Source organism: Hypomesus nipponensis, chromosome 11, assembly GCF_054491055.1.
Source record: "Hypomesus nipponensis isolate SF chromosome 11, ASM5449105v1, whole genome shotgun sequence".
Lineage (NCBI taxonomy): Eukaryota > Metazoa > Chordata > Actinopteri > Osmeriformes > Osmeridae > Hypomesus > Hypomesus nipponensis.
The window spans coordinates 17,968,063-17,988,915 of NC_140371.1; the positions used below are offsets into that span (position 1 = coordinate 17,968,063).

Consider the following 20,853-nt stretch of genomic DNA (forward strand, 5'->3'; position numbering starts at 1 on the left):
TTGCTTTCTTCACCCACACACTCTTCAGCCCAACGTTGATGTTATTATGATGGTTATTAGGTGTGTGTGTGTGTGTGTCTGTGTACATTAATGCATGCTCTTTGCTCCCTCTCTCTCCTACACACACACTTGTCAGACGTACAGAGAGAGTGATGGGCGGGTGCTTATGGGTGCTTGATAAATCACGTCCTGTGGATGTGTGTGGGTTGTGTGTGTGTGAGTGTGTGTGTGTCAGAGTGTGTGTTTGAGAAGGGGAGGGAGAGTAGCCCTGTAGCTTCCTGGCTGAAGTGGTCATCATCCTGGGCTCTTGGAGGTTGTTATTGTGTCTGAACCAGCACGGCTACTCTGAAGAAGCTTTTTCAAACTTTGAGACAAAAACTTGCCAAAGTTTATGCTATGGGGACCTCTTGGGGGAAAAGCTGCTTTTTAAAGATTCGTTTTATGGCTTTTCTTAAATGCAGGATAGATAAAGTTACCAAGCAGTTATAGTCATATTTGCGGAACTAAACGTTACATCCTGATAGCTAATAAATCTAAAGGTTTGACAGACTGTGGGCGACACAGGGCTGTCATAAACACGACAAATCATTAAGGTCAGAGGGACTTTGAATCCTTTCGAGCTCAAGTAGAAATGTGTAGGTTTGCAAAACTTGCCATCCTTTCTTTTAAGCTTGAGTTCAGCTTGATATCAATTGTCAGGTCCAGTTGTCCCAGAGCTGTCAATTCAAGGCAGTTTAAATGAAGCATATCTCAAGAAGAAAATATCAGACAGTATCAGAGAAGCACAGAGATAGTTTCACCCTTCTCACACTCTGCTCAGCATCTGTCCTCTAGTCTGCTGGACAGGAAATGAGGTCAGGCAATTCTTATCTTCTCCCCACCGAAATTATCCATCCATCTCCCCCTAATCTGAGCACACACCAATCCAGCTTTTACTGTCCAGGTCTCCAGTAAACTTAATTAGCATAGAAGTTTCCTCACAGTCGAATAAAGGAATATCGGATTTTCCCTCCGCCGAACATGGAAAAGGCAGAGGGGGTGGAGAGGATAATGGATTTGGGAAATAGATTTCCATGCAAGGTTCTCCTTTCTGAGGGTGGGAAGGATACACTGATCTGTGTGGGAGATGTGGAGGAGGGGGATAGAGAAATGAAGGAGGCGGGAATGAAAATGTAGGGTGGTGTAGCGGGGGGGGGGGGCGAAGAGAAGAAGGTACTTAAGAAAAGAAGATACTGTGGTGAGGATCGATGTCCTGACCTCAGCGGCCCTGGGCCTGTCCTGAGAAACCACGGGGAGGGATGTGGGGTGAAACAGGAATGGGGGGGAGGAGACCAAATGCAGGGTTTCTTGTGGATATGTGGAGGCTGGCGTGGTGGAAGAATACCTGGCTTCTACGCTGTTGGGTGTCTGGTCTGCTGGGGGTGTGGTCTGCTGGGTGTCTCTCTCCCTCCCTTCCATCTCGCATCAGGGTCTAACTCTGGGGATAAACAAGCCACTCTCTGTGGAGGTTATGTGTTCAACATTCTACTGTGTCTGTACAGTACGGAGTGTGTTTGAAACGCACTGCAGCATGTGTGTGTGTGTGTGTGTGTGTGCGTTGATGTGCTTTTGTACAGCTCCTTCAAGGCAGTAATTACTGAAGTCCTTATTAATTGTTCTTTCATTTGTCTATTTATCATAATCACAGAGTAGCAGACACTATCCACACAAAGCCTTGTTTTCGTGTTTGTTCTCAATACAATAGCCTTAAAAAGTCTCTATTGTCCATCTGAAACAGCTCCCATAACAGCACTGTGGAAGAGGGGTGAGGATTATGTACCTTTTTGAAGCCTGCACTCTAAGCCATGCGTTTCCTTTCCCCTGTACAGAACACTGTGGACAAACTGATCAAGAAGACCAACCTGGCATTGCTGGTGGGAACAAACAGCTGGAGGGACCAGTTCATCGAGGCCATCACTGTCAGCGCTGGTGAGTACAGCCATCGGAACAGTTTCTAACAGGCTGACTTCACTGGGTTACAACAGGAACTGGCTGAATGGGTTTATAGTCTACCGTTCAGTCAAACGTGGGAGGGTCTGTTGGTGGTGGAAAGGGGAAGACAGAGCAGAGGAAGAAGATAGAGAGGGTTTGTAGGAGAGATCAAGGTTGAGTCAAAGGATGACATGATGTATGAGGTCCAGAGACAGTCAGACTGAGAGAAAGTGACTGAGCGAGAGAGTAAGAGAGAGAGAGAGAGAGAGAGAGAGAAAGAGAGAGAGAGAGATGTGTGCTGCAGTGAAGCTGCGTCTCTCTCCTTCCAGTGAGTGTAAGAACAGACGCCATCTAGTGGTGGAGGTTGCTACTGCAGAAGACTCTGGACTGCCGATGTGCAAGAACAAAGCCTTAGCCCAGCATGTCAGAACAAGCCTTTGTTGCCAGGCGAAGTGTGTGTGTTAAAGTGTGTCAGGCGATGTAGGTGTGCTTCAAAGTACGCCTCAAATATACCCCACCACAAAGGATTTCATAACAAGTGTTATGAACAGAGCTACTGTATGTGAACGTTAGATTCTATACGAGAAAAATAGGACACTGAAATATGTGGTTGCTGATTCTTTGATCTGACACGTTTATGTTGCTTGAATACACTTTAGATTTCAAATACAGTGTCCTGAAGAAGAGCCCTTCCCACACTGCAGATCTCTCTTCGTTTGAGATCCTCATATGCAGCCTTGTAGCTGCATTCCTTGCAGTCCTTGCCGTCACGGTTTAATGGCAGCCTTTATGGCAGCCCTGAGAGACTCATAGCTAGCCAGGGGTGGCCAGCTCAGAGCTGTTGAATTATAGCCACAGACCACAAGCATTAGTTAACCCAACGGCTGGTCCACGGCAGAAGTAGACAGAGAGGAGACAAACACCCCCCCCCCCACGCACACACACACACACACACATGTGTAGACACACATTTACATTTAGTCATTTATCAGAAGCTCTTATCCAGAGCGACTTACAGTAAGTACAGGGACATTCCCCCCCGAGGCAAGTAGGGTGAAGTGCCTTGCCCACGGACACAACGTCATTTGGCACATCAGGGAATCGAACTGGCGACCTTCAGATTACTATCCCGATACGCTCAGCCACCAGACTCCCTTACACACACAAACACATAACATAAAGACAGACACACTAGCACTGCGCCTCTGACTCAACGGCCCAGTCACTCACATCTGCCTCAGGGCGTACAGTGGTTCCTTTCCTGAGGCTGTGCCCTGCAGGGTGACACAAACACAAACACACACACACACACACACACACGCACATGCACATCCGGAACACACACTCACATGTCACCCCTGGCAGAGAAGCAGCCTGTTTCCTGCAGCGGCTGAGATCCCTCTCCGGGAACTACAGCTGTGTTTAAAATGCACTGGCTTCATGAAATATTGATCCTCCCGCCGCCTCCCTCCCTCCTTCCTCATCCTACTCTTTTTCTCCTTCCTTTTTTCCTTGCCCTGGAGTCCTTCACACCATTTACTGTGCTCCTCTACGAAAGAGAGAGAGCGTAGCAGAGAAAAGGAGAGCGCAGAGAGAGAGAGTGAGAGAGAGAGAGAGAGAGAGAGAGAGAGAGAGAGAGAGAAAGAGAGAGAGAGGGAGAGAGAGAGAGAGAGGGAGAGGGAGAGGGAGAGGGAGAGGGAGAGGGAGGGAGGGAGGGAGGGAGGGAGGGAGGGAGGGAGGGAGGGAGGGAGGGAGGGAGGGAGGGAGGGAGGGAGGGAGGGAGGGAGGGAGGGAGGGAGGGAGGGAGGGAGGGAGGGAGAAGAGGTAGAGAGTGGGGAGGGCTTCCTCTGCATTAGCAGGGTGTTAGTTAAAGTACAAAGAGAAACTGTTGGGTCTGGCGTCTCATCTTATCTCTGACAGGACTGCCTGTTCCCCTCTGTGGCCTCAATGGAGGTGTGTGTGCGGTTTGTGGAGCGTGCAGGTGTGTGTTTGTGGTGTGTGTGTGGCAGTGTATGTGCATGCAATATGTGTGTGTGCATGCCTTCTCTCTGGCTCTCAGTGACCGTGCCACCACTGAGCTGATGCTGTGGGAAATGATTCATCTAGTCAGCCTAGAGCAGATGGGGAGAGAGAGACAAAGAGAGATAAAGAAAAAGAAAGAGAGCCGGTGAACTGTGACAACTGTAACTAGCATGTCACAGAGGAAGAAACAGAGAGAGAGCAAGAAAGAGACAAACACAGCCCAGAGATGAGCGGCATACAAGAAAGGTGCAAACAGACTCAGTCTGCACTGTACACAGCAGTTTTCCCGGCTGCTCATAGCTTAGACCACAGGCTAGTGGTAGCGCTAGCTAGCTAGCAGTGTGGCTGACACAAGGCTGCATCTGGTGAGACTGAGCTACAGTTAAATGACAGTCTTGTCTCATCTGGGATGGGAACCCAGTCACCTTCTGCCCTATCTATCATTTCATAGCTCGCCTCTTTCTTCTACTTTTGTCTTTCTTTGGTCATTTTCTTCCTCCTACAAAATTTAATTATTCTGAAACGAATTTCAATATCATAAAGGTTAGAACCTGTAATTGGTTTCAAAGTTGAATATGAATGTTTTCCTCCAGGGCCAGGGGGCTGTGATTTGCGCCCAGGTTTGTGTCACCTCCGCTGGGCTTGGAGTTGGCTGCTGCGCCACTCTCCCTGTAGAACCTGGTGGAGAGAGATAGTAAAGGATAATTAACACTTCCTCAATGACCTCTCACTGTTGCCATCAACACAGTTATCCAGAGAGACATGGGACATAAATCACATCTCTCTCTCTCTCTCTCTCTCTCTCTCTCTCTCTCTCTCTCTCTCTCTCTCTCTCTCTCTCTCTCTCTCTCTCTCTCTCTCTCTCTCTCTCTCTCTCTCTCTCTCTCTCTCTCTCTCTCTCTCTCTCTCTCTCTCTCTCTCTCTCTCTCTCTCTCTCTCTCTCTCTCTCTCTGTATTTCTCTCTGTCTGTGTGCTGACTGTGTGCTGACTGTGTGTGTGTGCTTGAATGCATCCTGCAGTCTGCGTTCTGTACCCTCAGTCAAGTCAATTATAACTTCAGCCATCCTGCCTCTCTACCAGCATGCCCTGTCTCTTCCAGGTGCCCAAGCTCAAACGACAGGAAGAGGCCATTGTTTAGTCTGGCCCTGCTTTCTCTCTCCTAGGTCAGACAGCTTCAGTTGGGGCCAGGCCTTTGCAAAGCCAGCCAAACTGGGATAATATGAGCCAAAACTGGGCCAGGCTTGGGACCTATGGGTCAAGCCCAGGCCAGACTGGGCTGTCTAGTTGCCTTTAGGTTGGAGTCCTGCTGGGGCATGATTAGAGAGATTGTTGTGAGTCCTGGCTGGGTGAGAAGGGGATGTGAATGATTCCGTACTGCCATAGCTAGCTGACTGCTCCTCTGAAACAGAGGATACATAAACATCACTACTGGTCTCAGCGGTATGTCATACGGTCGCTCTCCTATTTCTCCAGCAATAAGGTTTCTAAAGGGAGAGAGATCATTGAAGCCTTGCCTAGCTTCCTCCGTAACAGTTTATATCTCTTTCTTTTTATCTGTATCTTATCCCCACAAACACTGTAGCAAAGATAACTGTTTTTTAAATGCATTAAATCCGTGCTTTAGTCCTGAATCTGAAAAAGACCACTTAACCGTCCCTTAAAAGCCTCCTGAAATGTCATTCGTTAAGCTGGGTGCAGGGGGCAAGAACGTGTGTGTGTGTGTTTTTTGAGTGGAGACAAAGCTCTGTGTGTGCGTGTAGTGGTGGGGGTGACCATGGTTAATGCCGAATTCTCTACAGAAAAGGTGTGTTGTGGCAGAACTCAGGAGAAAGTTGAAAGAGAAAAACCTGTTTACAGATGCGTTAAGTGTGTTTGTGTGTGCATGGGGGTGTATGTGACAGAACATTTGAAAAAAGTCAACAACTACAAAAATCCTTCATTCCATTCCCCCCCCCCCCCCCCCCGTGTTTACCTTGTGAGAAGACAAGCTTGATTTTGATTGATGATCTACATGACTCACACAGACTGCTGCAGGCCTCCATTTCCAACACTCCTGCTTAGAAAAAGGTGTGTTTGTCGATAAAGGGGATGTGTAAGGGAACATTTTATTGCATTAGCAGTCGAACAAAGGATGTAGACTGTGTGTATTCATCATATTAGTGCCATCTCTCTCTCTCTCTCTCTCTCTCTCTCTCTCTCTCTCTCTCTCTCTCTCTCTCTCTGGTGACTTTACCATGTTTGATGATGAGGAACCTCACCAAGAGAAACAGAGGTAGCCTGGGATGGGAGAGGAACAGAGAGAGAGAAGGTGGGAGAGACTGAAAGGGAGAGCGAGTTCTCTCAGGTTGTACCACATGAAGAGATGAGTCCCTCAGCGCCCGTCTCTGGCCCGCTCTGAAGGCGTAGCCCTCCTCCTCATCCAGCCTGTCTCCCTAGCTCTCACTAGAAGCACTTACATGGAACCATGCTTCCATGCAGGGGTGAATCTAGGTTCCCACTTTTGGGGGGGCTCTCGGTGTAGATACGCCCATGCTTTCATGTCTTCAGCAGACACACGGGTGATCGGAGGAAATCTGTCAGTCGGAGGCCCGGAAAGATGCACGACAATGAAAAAGAGTTGAGTCCGTTTATTAGACGAGCTGCTCGGATCATGTGACCTGTCCTCGATCGAGTGGTCAGATGAGTGAGACACATGCCTCACAAACGTCCTCATATCCAATGGATAGACAAGTTCAAATAAGGGTGCACAGAACATTTCCTTACATGGTCAAGCATGGTCCCTAAATGGGGTACAGTGGGGAAAAAAGCAAACAGGTGATAACATCGTAACTCATGGAAGTCCTGTTTATACGGATTTCCTTCTTGCTGTCTCCAGAGCGTTCTGACCAAATGCATTCCAGGTCTATATGCGGACCGTAAGAGGCCCGCTTCATGACCTGTCTCTCGCGCACAAGAACTCTGCGTATCAACAGGTGTGGTCTGTCTCCCTTTCTCTCCTGTGAAAGAATGGTGGAGGGTCTTGATTAGATGGTGTGTGTGTGTGTGTGTGGGGGGGGGTGGGGGGGTCCTCAACTCCTGCACACTCCACTGCACCTTAATTACTTAAAACACTCCACAGCATTTATCATCTTATGCCATATGCATGTGTGTGTGGGGGTGTGTGTTCGAGAGCCAGCTAGCTGAAGCTGACAGTAGGTCAGATAGCCAGCCGTCCAGGCAACCAGCCAGCCCTCCAACCAGCCAGGCTCGTGTTTGGACCGTCAAACAGTCAGCCAGCCAGTCTGTCAGCCAATCAGCTAGCCAGCCAATTCATCAGCCTGCCAGCCAGCCAGCCAGCCTCATGTCTGTATGCATGTTAAGCTGCTCTCATCTTATAGCCTGTCTGTGTAGCATGGCCCACTGTTAAGAGAGCCTCTGTTAGCCAGAGAAGAGTGACAGTCTAGCATCTGTCCTGGGTGGGCTGACCTGGGATCAAGCCAGTGATAGAGGCAGAGGAGGCTGGGAGAGGGTTAGCGTGCAGTTGCCATGAGGTTGCTCTTTACCTTCCCTACCTTTTTACTCTGTTCCTCTCTTATTCTCTTTCTCTCTCTCTCCCTTTCACTCTCTCTCTTTCTCTCTCTCTCTCTCTCTCTCTCTCAAATTTTTCTGGATGTGATAGAACACATACACACACACGCACTCCAGGGATGGAAAGTGAATTTGCATGTGCTGCGTGTGTGTGCACATCTTCCGACTGCCCTGCTCTGGGTTGCGACCTGGCTATCATAAATTATAGAATGCTCCCTTTCCTCTGCCTTTATGCAAAGTGAATGAGGGTCCTTTTTATAGAGCCAGGCTCATTTGGAGCAGGCAGTGGACTAGCCACCCTGAGGGACCCTGTGTTTAAGGCCCCAGCCTGAGCCTGGCAGAGGGGCTGACAACTAGATCCTTGCTCTGACATCCTCTCAGCACCCCTCAGTTCTGTACCAAGCTTGTTGAGAACTTCTGTCTGAGGTGACTAATGTGTTGAAGTTGCAGTTTAGTTTGTGCAAAATCAATTTCACCTGAAGTATTTTCAAATTGAAGATATGTGTATTGAATTTCAATCTGGCTTTCCCCCTGCACCAGTCTTGTGATCTCCTGAGAGAGCTGAGCTCCACATGGATAAACTCCTATCTTCCTCTTACTGGCTCCATGTCCCCATCTCCCTTGCTCCCCTACCCAGCCAGCCTATCACAGCAGAGCAGCCAACCTTGTCCCTGGCAGCGTCCTATCAGAGAGCAGCACTCGAGCATGCTCAGTGGGCAGAAACAGATAAGGCTTCCTGATCTTTGAGACTGCCAGATGCAGACAAAACAGAAACACTGTCGGCTGTGCTCACCGCTACCCTTTACTCTTCAAATACTCCATCTCTTCTCTACGTTCCTCCTCTTCTTTTCTTCCTCACTTCACCTCCCCTTCCGTCTCTCCGTAGGGGAGAACCTAAGACAGCAGATGCAGCAGCGAAGCCTGTCACAGTAACGTAGAGTAATAGACGTGGTCTTGCAAGTTCCGTCTCGGGCACTGTCCGCTCCGACCAGGAGTCGAACTCACCACCTCTGACTTCCCAAGCGCCACCACTACCAACTACGCCAACGAAAAGCTAGCAATTCGTTGACGCGGGCGGCCTGTTACATACTTGAGGAGTGAGTTTCACCACACACCGGCTACAGTAGCACAGACCCAGCCCTCCACAGTCCCACTGTGTCGGTTCCTCAGATGAAGAGGAGGTGACTTTTCTCGGGGTCTATTCCCCTGTGTGTGCTTGGCAGTCACAAAGTACCCACTGTACCACCATCAGAAACTGGCTGTCTGTGTTCTCTGTGTGTTCTAGTCAGCCACAGTGGGCCTTCCGCTCCTCTGTCTTGGGATCCTTCTCTTACTCTGCCAAGTCACACGTCTCCTGTTTGTGTCTCTAAGGCTTAGAGAAAAGCAATAAGTATGGAAACGTTTCAAATGAGCCAGTGTAAAATGGTAATGTTAGGAGCTGATAGGAATATTAATGCTAGGCTAATGTTCCTGGCAGATAAATGTGCGTTTTCAAGCCTGTGAGTGAGTGTGTGTGTGTGTGTGTGTGTGTGTGTGTGTGTGTGTGTGTGTGTGCGTGTGCGTGTGCGTGCGCGTGCGTGTGCGTGTGTGTGCGTGTGCGCGTGATTGCATGAGTGAATAAGTGACAGGTGAGAGATAATGTATGATAATCCGGAGTGTTAATGATATTCATGCTGTCATTAGCCTGTTAGCGCTCAAACTAAGGAGAGGGGTTGTTTATCTGCTCCAGATTAGCACCAAATGCTAAAGGAAAGGAAATTGATTATGTATCCACCTAAGCTGTCTCCTCTGGCTCCGGCAAATCTTTCTGGATGTATGCAGACGCTCTCCCTCTGCGCCTCACTCTCACACACAAGTACACACCAACACCTACGTCTACATTCCACGCATGTTCACTGCCTACACCACTTGCATGGGGTAGCCCTGGTGTATGGTACTCCAGCCTCTGGCCTGGCACTGCGTGGACCAGACCAAGGGTCAGAGGTGACTACACCTCCCTCACGGAGGCCTCGAGCCGGGAGCCTTGAGAGGGGCGGGGGGAGCTTAAGCAGGAAGGAAGGGTAACGAAGAGAGCAGGGCTAAAGGCTAAAGGCAAAACCAGCACAAAGACTGAACAACGGATGAAATGGTTTTAATAGAATTCAGCGCCAGACTGGAATGACTGGAGTGATGGCAGGTCATGTTGGGATTGAAGAGATATCCGAATCTGGTCCTAAATTATTTATTACGATGCGTCTCTCATTAGGCCTACACTGTCATCTTTCCTCATAGAAGCTTCTGGAACAAGCTAGCGTCTGACTGGCTGACTGTATTGTCTGCGTGCGTAACAGGAACGCAGAGATGGATTTGGCAGTGTGTGTGTGTGCATGAATGTGTGGGTCCCTGTCTGTTTCAAAATTGAGAGCACTTTGAATATCTTTGTGCTGGCCTTTTCTATATCCTGTTGCTGAGAATTTGCCTTGTTAAAAATGGGAGTGAAAATTGTGTTTGGCATTTACAAGATAAATGGCATTGTGTGTCCTGCCAGCCCTTTCACACACCACTGGTACCATATTCAAATTGCTCTACTTTGTCACTTCAGATTGACTTCAGAGGGTTAGGCCCAGTTCCCGTATATCATAAGTTTTTACACTTGAGGTTAAATGCAGCACAAGTGTACTTTAGAATAACGTATTGGTTGCTTGGCTTGTGTGCAATTTACAAAGACACACAGGTGTTCACTGCACACGTGTATCTATCTATTCAAGAAGCACACACACATGCACACACTGAAGATTAGCTGTGTGTGTGTTTGTGTGTGTGTGTGTGTGTGTGTGTGTGGATTAGCGGGCTGGATGTAGTCCAAGCCTGAGGCGATGATTAAACTCCAATGAGCTGAGATACGAGGAGCAGTCAAGCAGCCATGACAGCCAGGTCGCATCGCTAACTCCCTGCTGACAGGAGACATCCCAGTTGTAGCCTGCTGAGATGCAGGACATCAACCTGTTTGGTTCCAGCTATACTTCTGCCTCATTACCAGGATGGACTGATATTTTTACGATTCAATTCATGGAACTTTGGAAGCCAAACGCTGTTTTTATGCGGCTCGTTGGTTAGGAAAGACCGCTTAAATCTCTCTCTTTTAAACGCCTCGTAACTCTTCCTCTCTCTCTGTCTCTCTCTGGTTCTTTCCCTGTCTCTCTTTCTGTCTCTCTGTCTCTCTCTCTCAGGTGAGGATGACGACGACGACGAGTGCGGCGAGGAGAAGCTGCCGTCCTGTTTCGACTACGTCATGCACTTCCTCACCGTCTTCTGGAAGGTTCTGTTCGCCTTCGTCCCCCCCACCGACTACTGGAATGGCTGGGCGTGCTTCGTGGTGTCCATCTGCATGATCGGCCTGCTCACCGCCTTCATAGGGGACCTGGCCTCTCACTTCGGCTGCACCGTGGGGCTCAAGGACTCGGTCACCGCCGTGGTGTTTGTGGCCCTGGGGACCTCCGTGCCCGGTAAGGACGTGCACCAACACTCACCAGGGCTGGGATGGGGGTCAGATGTGGTCCGGTGCCATAAAGTGAGAGATTTGTATTTATTTATTATTATTATTGTTCAATGAATAAAGCTTGTTTCAAAGATTAGAATTCCTGTAGACTTCATTCCAGTAAACTTCAGGTAGAACACCCACCACGCACTCTCCATTCTGAGCTGGCATGACTAATGGTGAGCTGCAAAGTGTGCGTCTATATAGGGGCGGATGTAAGTGGAAGAAGGCTGTGTGTGTGTTACTTCTACAAGAGTAGACACCAGTGTGCCTCATTCTGTGTGAAAGGAACAGGCGTGTGCAGTGGCCTACTCCAAACCTTTTACCTCTTCTCCTGTCTCCTGCCTTTCAACACACACACACACACACATCACTTACACACAGACACTCACATGGGCACACTCACACAAACACACACACACCACCGCGTCACTGAACCACCCATGTTCATTAGTATGGAGTCATTTTTCACAAGGCTCAGGTGTGCTCTTGTCATCTTAGTTAGCGTTCCTGTGTATGAGTATGATGTAGTACGCTGACAATGCATGCACACACACACACGCACACACGCACACATACAGTATATCACCCCTGAGAAGCTGCATTCAGGAGAACAGGATTTGTTAGGACTTACCATCCAACTCCCGCTCCACTGCAGCCCCAGACAATAACACACACAGGACCTGAGAGAGGAACCAGCAGGTAGAGAAACCTGGTTTGTCTTGGTTAATCAGCCGATGGGAACATTTCACATTGTTTCTGCTCAGGGCTGAAGACAGCCTGAAACTCCATGGAGATGTGACACAGAGCAGGGTAGCACTGCCCATGGAGGCTGTGGAAAAATAACACCTCCTATTTATATATAAACCCCTGAATCTAGCTTTTATGCTGCCTCCAGAGGTATGTCAATGATGAGGTGTTGGCTTATACTGCACAGGTAAAGCCCAGGTCTACCGCGGGCCTCCGCGTTGGCGCGCCTCGACCTGCACATGTTCATAAAGAGGGTTGCATAGGTTAACTCCCAGAGAGCCCCTCTTGTGAGAAAATGTTCCGTGAAGTGACATCTAAAAATAGTTCCAGTTGTTTTTACTTCCCCTTGTTTAGCCAATTAGCACCTCCTCCAACTCTTGAGTCAATGTTTACATCCACTCAACATGGTGTGTGCGTGTGTGTGTGTACGTGTGTGTGTGTACTGTATTAGATGCAGTCTACGAGGAGGTGTGAGGAAGCAGTAGCGTCAGTGTTTCGTCTCACCATGTTCTGCTCAGCAGTGGAGCGGAGCCATGCTTGTCTACACCAACCTCTGTTCTAACACCTGTTGAACACATGCCACGGCTCAGCACTCTTGTCCAGCCTCCATTGTTCCTCCTCTGTGCTCTGTGCCAGGGTTCTGTTGTTCCGCTGGAGGGACATTTCCAGGTTCTGCAGGGCAGTGTGAGATCAGTGAGGTGTATTGTTCCGCAGCACAAAGCCAGAGAAACAGATACTGTCACAGTACCAGTGAAGAAAGAACAAAGGCAAGAAGGAGAGAGAGGGAGCATTACAAAGGTTTTCTGTCCTGTTTTGGACATCTGAATGTCTCCATTCCACTGGGGGTTGTGTGGCTGTATTCCATGGCTGTGTTACATGACAGTGTAGCATAAATACACGGCTGTAACAGGAAGTGAGTCAGGGGAGCAGGAGGACTGGGGGACCTGGGGGGCCTAGGGCACTCAGCCCTCTGAGCAAGGGCTGATCTGTCCCCCTGTTACATGTGATAAGGAACACAAGGACACTCCTGTCACTGTGTCTGCCTGTAGGGGAGAGCTGTGTGTGTGAGTGTGTGTGTCCATGTGTGTGTGTTTATTCGGACAGGCCTGATTGTCTTTTTCAGTCTTTTCAGACCGCAGTTTTCACATTCTCACCAGTCACTGCTCACTCTATTAAGGTCCGGCCCTTGGTACCCTGCTCCTTGACAGCCCTGTGCCATGTCCGAGTCAGTGTGGTTGAAAGACATCCCAGAGAATGGTGCCACCTGGGACCAATCCGCTGCCCTTTCCAGCTGGCTGTTGCTGGCGCCAGTCGGACTCCTCCGAGGCAAACTGGCCACCCTTCCTTCTCTCCCTCTCTGTTCCAGCTCGCTTGGCTTCCCGCCTGTTCCTCTCCAACTGTTTTACCCCTGCTACTCCATCTTCATCTCTCCCTCCACTCCTCCTTTCTTCTCTCCTCTTCTCCTCTCTTCGGTTCCCCTGGCTGCCTGGCAGCAGCTGAAAGACAGTGCTCTCTCTCTGTAGCCAGGAGGAGAGGTGGGGAGAGATGTTGTGGGGTTTACAAAGGATAAAAGAAGGGAGAGAGAGAGAGACTGAAAAGAAGACGTGCCGGCCACTGAAAGAACATCTAACACATTAGGCTACTCGCCCTGACTTACTGCTGAGGCGCTGAGCTGTGGGCTGCTACCACGGTAACTGAGACCGAGAACACCACTTCAGAGAATTAGTGTTGAACCAACTGAGATGCTCACAGTGTTGGTTGCGGACTGGTTTTGTCCAGTGCTGGCAAGACAGAGCTGAAAATAAATGATGGAGGACTCTTTAAAAGTACTGCTGTACTTTCAGAAAACCGGTAGAGTTATATACAGGCTAACAGACAGAGAATCCTTTTCAGGTCAATTATAGTATCCCCTGAAGAATGTCCAAAACTATTTCCAGACTGTTCTGTGTTCAGTAGAAAATGGCACATTGTGCAACACTGACTATATAATTGGTTGTTTAGCTACAATCTAGCTGGACAATGAAGTATTTATAATATGCAAGGTTTAAAACATCTTTGAATTAATCTCTGGCTTTGAATTTTTTTTCACCACCCCAACCCCCTCTTTTCCTATACCCCTTTCTCCCATTATTTCTCCTTCTCTTTCCATCTTATCTCTCTTCTGACTCTTTCTCACGTCTCTCTACCCCCCCTTCCCCCCTCTCTACCCCCCCTTCCCCCCCCTCTCTACCCCCCCTTCCCCCCCTCTCTCTGCCTCCCCTTCCCCCCTCTACCCCCCCTTCCCCCCTCTCTCTGCCTCCCCTTCCCCCCTCTCTACCTCCCCTTCCCCCCTTTCTCCCCCACATGTCACCCTCTCTCTGCTCCCCCTGTCCCTCCATCTTTCCCCAGACACCTTTGCCAGCAAGGTGGCAGCCATCCAGGACCAGTACGCAGACGCCTCCATCGGCAATGTGACGGGCAGCAACGCGGTGAACGTGTTCCTGGGCATCGGCGTGGCCTGGTCCATCGCTGCCATCTACCACCAGAGCCAGGGGAGGGAGTTCAAGGTGGATCCCGGCAGCCTGGCCTTCTCCGTCACCCTCTTCACCATCTTCGCCTTCATCTGCGTGGGCACGCTCATGTACCGGCGCCGGCCGGAGATCGGGGGCGAGCTGGGGGGGCCGCGAACTGCCAAGGTCCTGACCACGATGCTGTTCTTCAGCCTGTGGCTCTTGTACATTCTCTTCTCCTCCCTGGAGGCCTACTGCCACGTCCAGGGGTTCTAAATGAACGAACGCACACCCACCCCCCACACACTGGACGGAGAGAAGGGAGGGAAGAGGAGAGCGGCGCAGGAGAGCCCAGGTGCAGCTTCGAGGAGTGGGGTAGAGGATGCAGAGATGGAAGGTGGAGGACTTGTGGCTAAACTACTTCTTGTCTTTCATGTTGCCCCGCCCCGTAATCCAACCCATTCTGCCCTTCCCCAGTTACTACGGATATTTCTCCCCCCCCCCCCCCCCCCCACCCCCAACCCCTTGTATTCTTAAAATAATAGAACTGGTTTAACAGAGAAGATGAGCAGGGGGCCGGGACAGAGACCCTTCCCCTCAAACGTCCGCTCAACGCTAGCTCTTGTATGTGTCCTCCTGTCCCACAGGGGGGGCTGTGTGGCATGTCTCTTAACTACAGCAACCCCCTTCAGAAACAGCATTGCCCGTTCAGCCGAGACTGAAGCTCGTTTCCAATTGAAAAACAAAACATAATCGTTCTTGAGTGAAACCCCAATTATTATGAACCTCCCCCAAACCGCCATCTTTATTAATATGTATATGCATGAACTGAACACCCAATCGGAAGAGAGGAGACGCGGATGATGGTGATGATTCTGGGAGAAAAGCCTTTTGTCTCTCTGTTTGTGTGTGTGTGTGTGTGTGTATGTGTGTGTGTGTGTGTGTGTGTGTATGTGTGTGTGTGTGTGTGTGTGTGTGTGTGTGTGTGTGTGTGTGTGTGTGTGAGAAAGTGCCTGGGTTCCCATTCTCTTCCTTTCACCTCCAAAAATGACACTCTTTTACCATCATGCATGGATATGCTTTTGCTAACCCCCACTCACACCTATCCAACGCCTTTCCATGCATGAGTGGGAGAACACGAGTGCACACGAGTGAAGGGTAGACAGTTGGAACGCAGTAAAGGTCACGACCTTGTGTGACCTTGGATCGAACAGCCAATAGGAAAGCTGCTGGCACTTTGTTGTGTGACCTTGTTGTAGGACCAATGCTGAGGACTGAAATCAAGAAGGTTAACTGTGTTTTTACCTTTAATATGTTTGTTTTTGACAACAAAAGGCTAGTGTAACGTAAATAGCGTTTTTTGAAATACCTGAGCTAGTTAGCCAGATAAGTGTCACCACCAGGCTTGAATAATGGTTGCATCCTAACACAGACGTAAGCAGTTCCTTACAGTTGACTGATTGGCTACCTGTTTCCTAGCAGCCTCTCTCATTGGTCCCCCCCCCCCCCCCCGCGTGTCTAAGAAACTCCCAGACTGCTCAGTGTATCGGTTTCAACCCTAAAGGGCTTTGCAATTAACTCTTTACCCCATAACCTCTAACCATTGTGATCCTTTTACTATCCAACATGCCCCATTTCCAACCCCCACACTAATTCCTCAGCCTCTCAATGAGTCTGTTTCTTTCCTTCTCGTCCTCATTTGAAAAATGTTGGGATTTCAGGTCCTAAACATGGTCTTCACTCGGGAGGCATCAAGCATAGTGGTGGTTTGATATGTAGATTTAGAGGGTTTCTACACTTCACTGGCCCTGTAGGGATATTTTATTGAGGGTCAAAGTTCAAACCCTTTGGCTGTGTATATCCTGAGGTGAAGGATAGTTCTGTTTTAACGATGCAACCTTGATAATCTACCAATCTGCCAATCATGAGACCACAGGAAGGTTTACATTTCAAGACTGTTACTACTAGTCAAGATCAGCTAAATCAGAGATGCCTGTGCATTTGGGGGTGACTGCGAGTGTGAGTGTGCGTGTGTGTGTGCGCATGAGGGCGGGTGTGTGTCTGAGCATGTGAGTGTGTTTGTGGAAAAGACAGACGGCCTGAATAATTCAGACGGGCTTGGTTCAATTTTTAACAAGATTGGTACTGTATGCTGAATGACCCAGAATTTCCTGCTGATTTTGTTTTATACATTATACTTGATGTGTAACTTAATGTAATGAAGTAAATGTTTAACCTAGAGGTAGTTGTACTGGTTTAGGTCAATTTGAACATGACAAAATGTTTAGTTCTCTTGTCATTTACACTACAAACCCCCCACAAGGTTTCCGATCAAGCTTCTGGGTGGTTGTACCAGGGGTTGTAGGGTTTAACGATAATGATTTATATGGAACTCATAATACCGTTTACCCCTTGTTTTGCCAAAGGGAACCATTTCTAAGGGAAACTCCAGGTTGCCTCAGACAGAGATGTGGGTTTTCTAACCAAGCGATGTTTCGTAATGACAACCAAAAACAAGGTTTGTCCGTGGGCCTGAGATTTTGTTTCGGTCCAGAGCGTAACCTTTCTAAAGCAGTTTGTATCGGGCGCGCACCACGCCTGGAGCTGGAGCGCAGGGCTTGGGGTTCACCCTGGGCTGTCTTCACCTGAGACCTGCGCACAAACCAATGACAAGGGTCACACCAAGCCCCAGGGCCTTGCCTTAGCGTACTGGAGGAAGTCCAACCACTCGTGGATGCACAAGTACACAAGGTGTTGGTCTTAGGGTTTGGTTTAGGATTGGAAAACGTCAATTTTATGGTGGGTTGAAGGGGGTTTGTAGTAGAGGTAGATGAAGAAAATGAATATTTCCCAAAACCTAGAAGAGTAGCTTTATATCTTCTAGTTCTTTCTGGGGCAGGACTGGGGTTTCCAAGTGAAGGAGAAACATGGCACTGGTTCCCATGTTTTGTTTGAAAACGACAGTTGTTGGGAGTGTGCTGACAACGACCCAGCCCAACACTTGCTCCAACTGCACTCGGACCGGAAAAGAAACGTTACCAGGACGTCTACAATAAAAAATAAAAAAACAGAGTGAACTGACGACCTAACAAAAAAAAGGAAAAAAAAAAAAAAAGAGGAGAAGAGGGAGAACGTTAACAGCTTAATATAAAAACTAAAATCATGTGAAGTACAGCCATACATTGTGTCCTGGTGCAGAGAAGCTATGGGACTTTGCCCTGCCCAGCATGTGTATCTATGGTGTGTGTGTTCGTCTGCACCTTCTAACCTGTGCAGCAGCCGTTCTCTCTCTGTGACCTCGCCCCTCTCCTTCGCCCCTCTCCCTTGCCCCTCTCCCTCACCCCTCTCCCTCACCCCTCTCCCTCGCCCCTCTCCCTCGCCCCTCTCTCTCGCCCTCTCCCTCGCCCCTCTCTCTTGCCCCTCTTTCACGCCCCTCTCCCTCGCCCCTCTCCCTCGCCCCTCTCTCTCGCCCCTCTCTCACACCCCTCTCCATCTCCCCTCTCTCTCGCCCCTCTCCCTCGCCCCTCTCCCTCGCCCCTCTCTCTCGCCCCTCTCTCACGCCCCTCCCCCTCGCCCCTCCCCCTCGCCCCTCTCCCTCGCCCCTCTCCCTCGCCTGCCCCCCCTTTCCTCCCCTTCCCACTAACTCCCTGTTCCTCCCCTATGCCATGTCCATATTTGGGAATGTTGATGTGCTACTTGTTCACACTGTGCATGGATGATGATGACATGTCTGTATATAGTTAGCAGTATCCCATTCGTTAATGTCGACGGAGGTTTGAATGTTGTATAGATTTGGACTTTTTTATTATTATTTGTTTAACCTAAGTAGGACCTACATTTGTTTTAGGTTTGTGTCATTTGAATGACGTCCTTTTGGTAACTTGCACATGATTCCATTTTATGAAGAAAAGGCAATATCTGATGTTGTTGAATGCAGCAGAGAGCTTAAAGAGTTACGTATCTTATAAACATGGGAGAGTTGCATGGGTATTTGTACAGACAACACTGCTTGCTTCTATTGACCTGGTTGTGTTATTTGACAGGTGTAAGAGAAATATGTACATCAAAGGCTATTTTGTCATTGAAGAGATCATATGTATATACTGTACATTGTTAACAGTGAGAGGTCGTACCCTCCACGCTATCTTAGAGAATTCTACATATTTATTTAAAAGAGAAACCTCACTACACTCAAGAATGACAAATATTGCCTTTTTGGAGAAGTTTAGTTTCTAGTTTTGCTTGGAGCTTGTTCTTCTATATAGCTTCTCTCTCTGTCTTCTCTGTGCTGTGTGATGTCCAGACTCTGCTATCTGCCCGGTGGTTCTCCTTCACTTGGGGTGGGGTGTCTATCGTGTCCAACATGCTGCATCTCACTCTCCCTGGATCAGATGCCTCAGTCTTGTCTGTGTGGATGTCTGTCTCTCTGTCTATCTTTCTGCTTGTCTGTCTGTCTGTCTGTCTGCCTCTGTCAGTGGATAGTATGCCATATTACCAGTCTGTCTGTATGACTTTCTTTCTGTCTGTCTGCCTGCAGTAGAGGCTCATCACATCCGTTGTCGGACTCCACCCCCGACCCCGCGTCCCCGCAGCTTAGAGGGAGGGCTTCTTTCTTTCAGGGTTCGAATATCAATTAATCTCTTTCTCATGTAGTTTTTCTCTTTTCTCAGACTCTCTCTTTTTTTCCAGTTTTCTCTACTTGTCCTCTATTTTCCTCTCTCTCTCTCTACGGCCCTCCTCCCTCTCTACTGTTTGTTTAGACTCACAGGGTTTAGTTTGCTATTTGTTTTGTTTTTTGTTGGGTTTATTGATTTTGTTCAATTAATGATGATGATTTTTGTTTTTCTTATTTTGTTGATGTCCTCTGTGTTTTAATTTTCTTTGTGTTGCACACAGACTAATAAGAAGGAAGTACACTAACTGTGATTGCGCTACATGGTACTCTTCTGACACAGAAAATAAAGTTTGGGATACCCTGTTTCAAAGAGCCCTGAGAAAACTTGTTTCATGGGGAGGGATGAAACCTAATAATACCAGTGTAAACAGGTTGCTTCAGAATTTAGGAATGGGACCAAGTCACCACGTTGAATCAAACAAGACAATCTGATCATGTTCCAGCTAAACTCCACCTTAAGGGGAAGACACAGTGTTGTGTCAGTGCAGTCTTCCTCCTCACACCCAGTCATGGTGGTCCTACAACACTGTCCATCTCAGTGCTTGTATTAAAACAAAAACAAAAATGCAAGGAACATTTTGGCAGTTACCCTAGGATTCAGCACTGTTGTTGTTTAAGTGTGTGTGTGTGTGTGTCAGGGTTAGTGTTCAGCAGCCAGATAATGTGTTTATTGGGTCATAAAGGGCTTCTCAACAGCGGCGCTGTTCAGCCACCTGACTGTGAAATGAGTTGTCACACTTCACCTCCCTCTGCCATACTGCTAATTACTGCAGTAAAACAAACATAATCTCTCCCTCTCTCGTACACTTGTAGATGTTATTTAGCCTCTGAAGTCAAAAGCTATGTTTGATAATGCACTCACTTACTAATGACATCTCTTTTTATTCGATTCTGTTTAAAAGTGGAGCATATATCCTGAAACAACGTGAACAGGTTATTTGCTGCAGCATAATATTCTCCTAAAATACCCAGGCCAAATGTGTTCAGAATTGTTGCAGTACTTTTTCTTGTGCAATTTGCTTCTTTTATATGTGTCGTAGATCCATCTTTCACTGCCAGTTTGATAGATTTTCACTCCCTCCCTCCTCTCAGGTTCAGTTTCTATTTACTGGCTTGTTTACTCTTCACAGGTAGTTGTGGAGTTCATTTGTGCGCCAGGCTCTCTCAAGCCCATGTTGTTGTTCGGCTGTCACTTTTGATTTCCAGTCAGGCACATAGAGGACGGCCGTCTTCTGTCAGCAGGAAGCGCAGGGTCCTGCGAGACATCTCGGGATGAACGTCAGGTGTTGAATAGAAAGACAGTCCCTGTCAGACATATAAAACAGGCTGTTAATCACTTTTGTTGAACCCACTTTATTTGAAAACGTGTCTAGCCTAGCTAGGCTCAACTCCAAGATGTAATCAGGTATTTGCTCACACCTCAGCCTCGTCTCAGCAAGGAAAATAACAAGAAGAAGAAGAGGACCTGAGAGACAAGTGGAGCACAGGAGAGAGAGGAGCGAGTGAGAGAGAGGTGGAGCACAGGAGAGAGAGAGGAGCGAGTGAGAGAGAGGTGGAGCACAGGAGAGAGAGGAGCGAGTGAGAGAGAGGTGGAGCACAGGAGAGAGAGAGGAGCGAGTGAGAGAGAGGTGGAGCACAGGAGAGAGAGGAGCGAGTGAGAGAGAGGTGGAGCACAGGAGAGAGAGAGGAGCGAGTGAGAGAGAGGTGGAGCACAGGAGAGAGAGAGGAGCGAGTGAGAGAGAGGTGGAGCACAGGAGAGAGAGGAGCGAGTGAGAGAGAGGTGGAGCACAGGAGAGAGAGAGGAGCGAGTGAGAGAGAGGTGGAGCACAGGAGAGAGAGGAGCGAGTGAGAGAGAGGTGGAG

At 48.6% G+C, this 20,853-nt stretch overlaps 1 protein-coding gene across 18 annotated transcripts in view; it reads left to right on the plus strand.

The window, feature by feature from the left end:
- slc8a1b (solute carrier family 8 member 1b) overlaps window positions 1-14,768 on the plus strand; it is an 82,644-nt gene extending 67,876 nt beyond the window's left edge. For 13 of the 18 annotated variants that reach the window (XM_084708993.1, XM_084708995.1, XM_084708998.1 and 10 more), the window contains 3 exons: window positions 1,869-1,968; window positions 10,770-11,045; window positions 14,216-14,768. In XM_084708993.1, coding sequence (XP_084565119.1) covers window positions 1,869-1,968; window positions 10,770-11,045; window positions 14,216-14,592 — 753 coding nt within the window. In that variant the 3' untranslated portion in view covers window positions 14,593-14,768. Of the gene's footprint in view, window positions 1-472; window positions 483-1,842; window positions 1,969-2,326; window positions 2,329-10,769; window positions 11,046-14,215 lie in introns of all 18 variants that reach the window. The other 5 variants (XM_084709001.1, XM_084709005.1, XM_084708996.1 and 2 more) reach the window with 3 other exon arrangements.
- The last annotated feature ends 6,085 nt before the right edge of the window (window positions 14,769-20,853 follow it).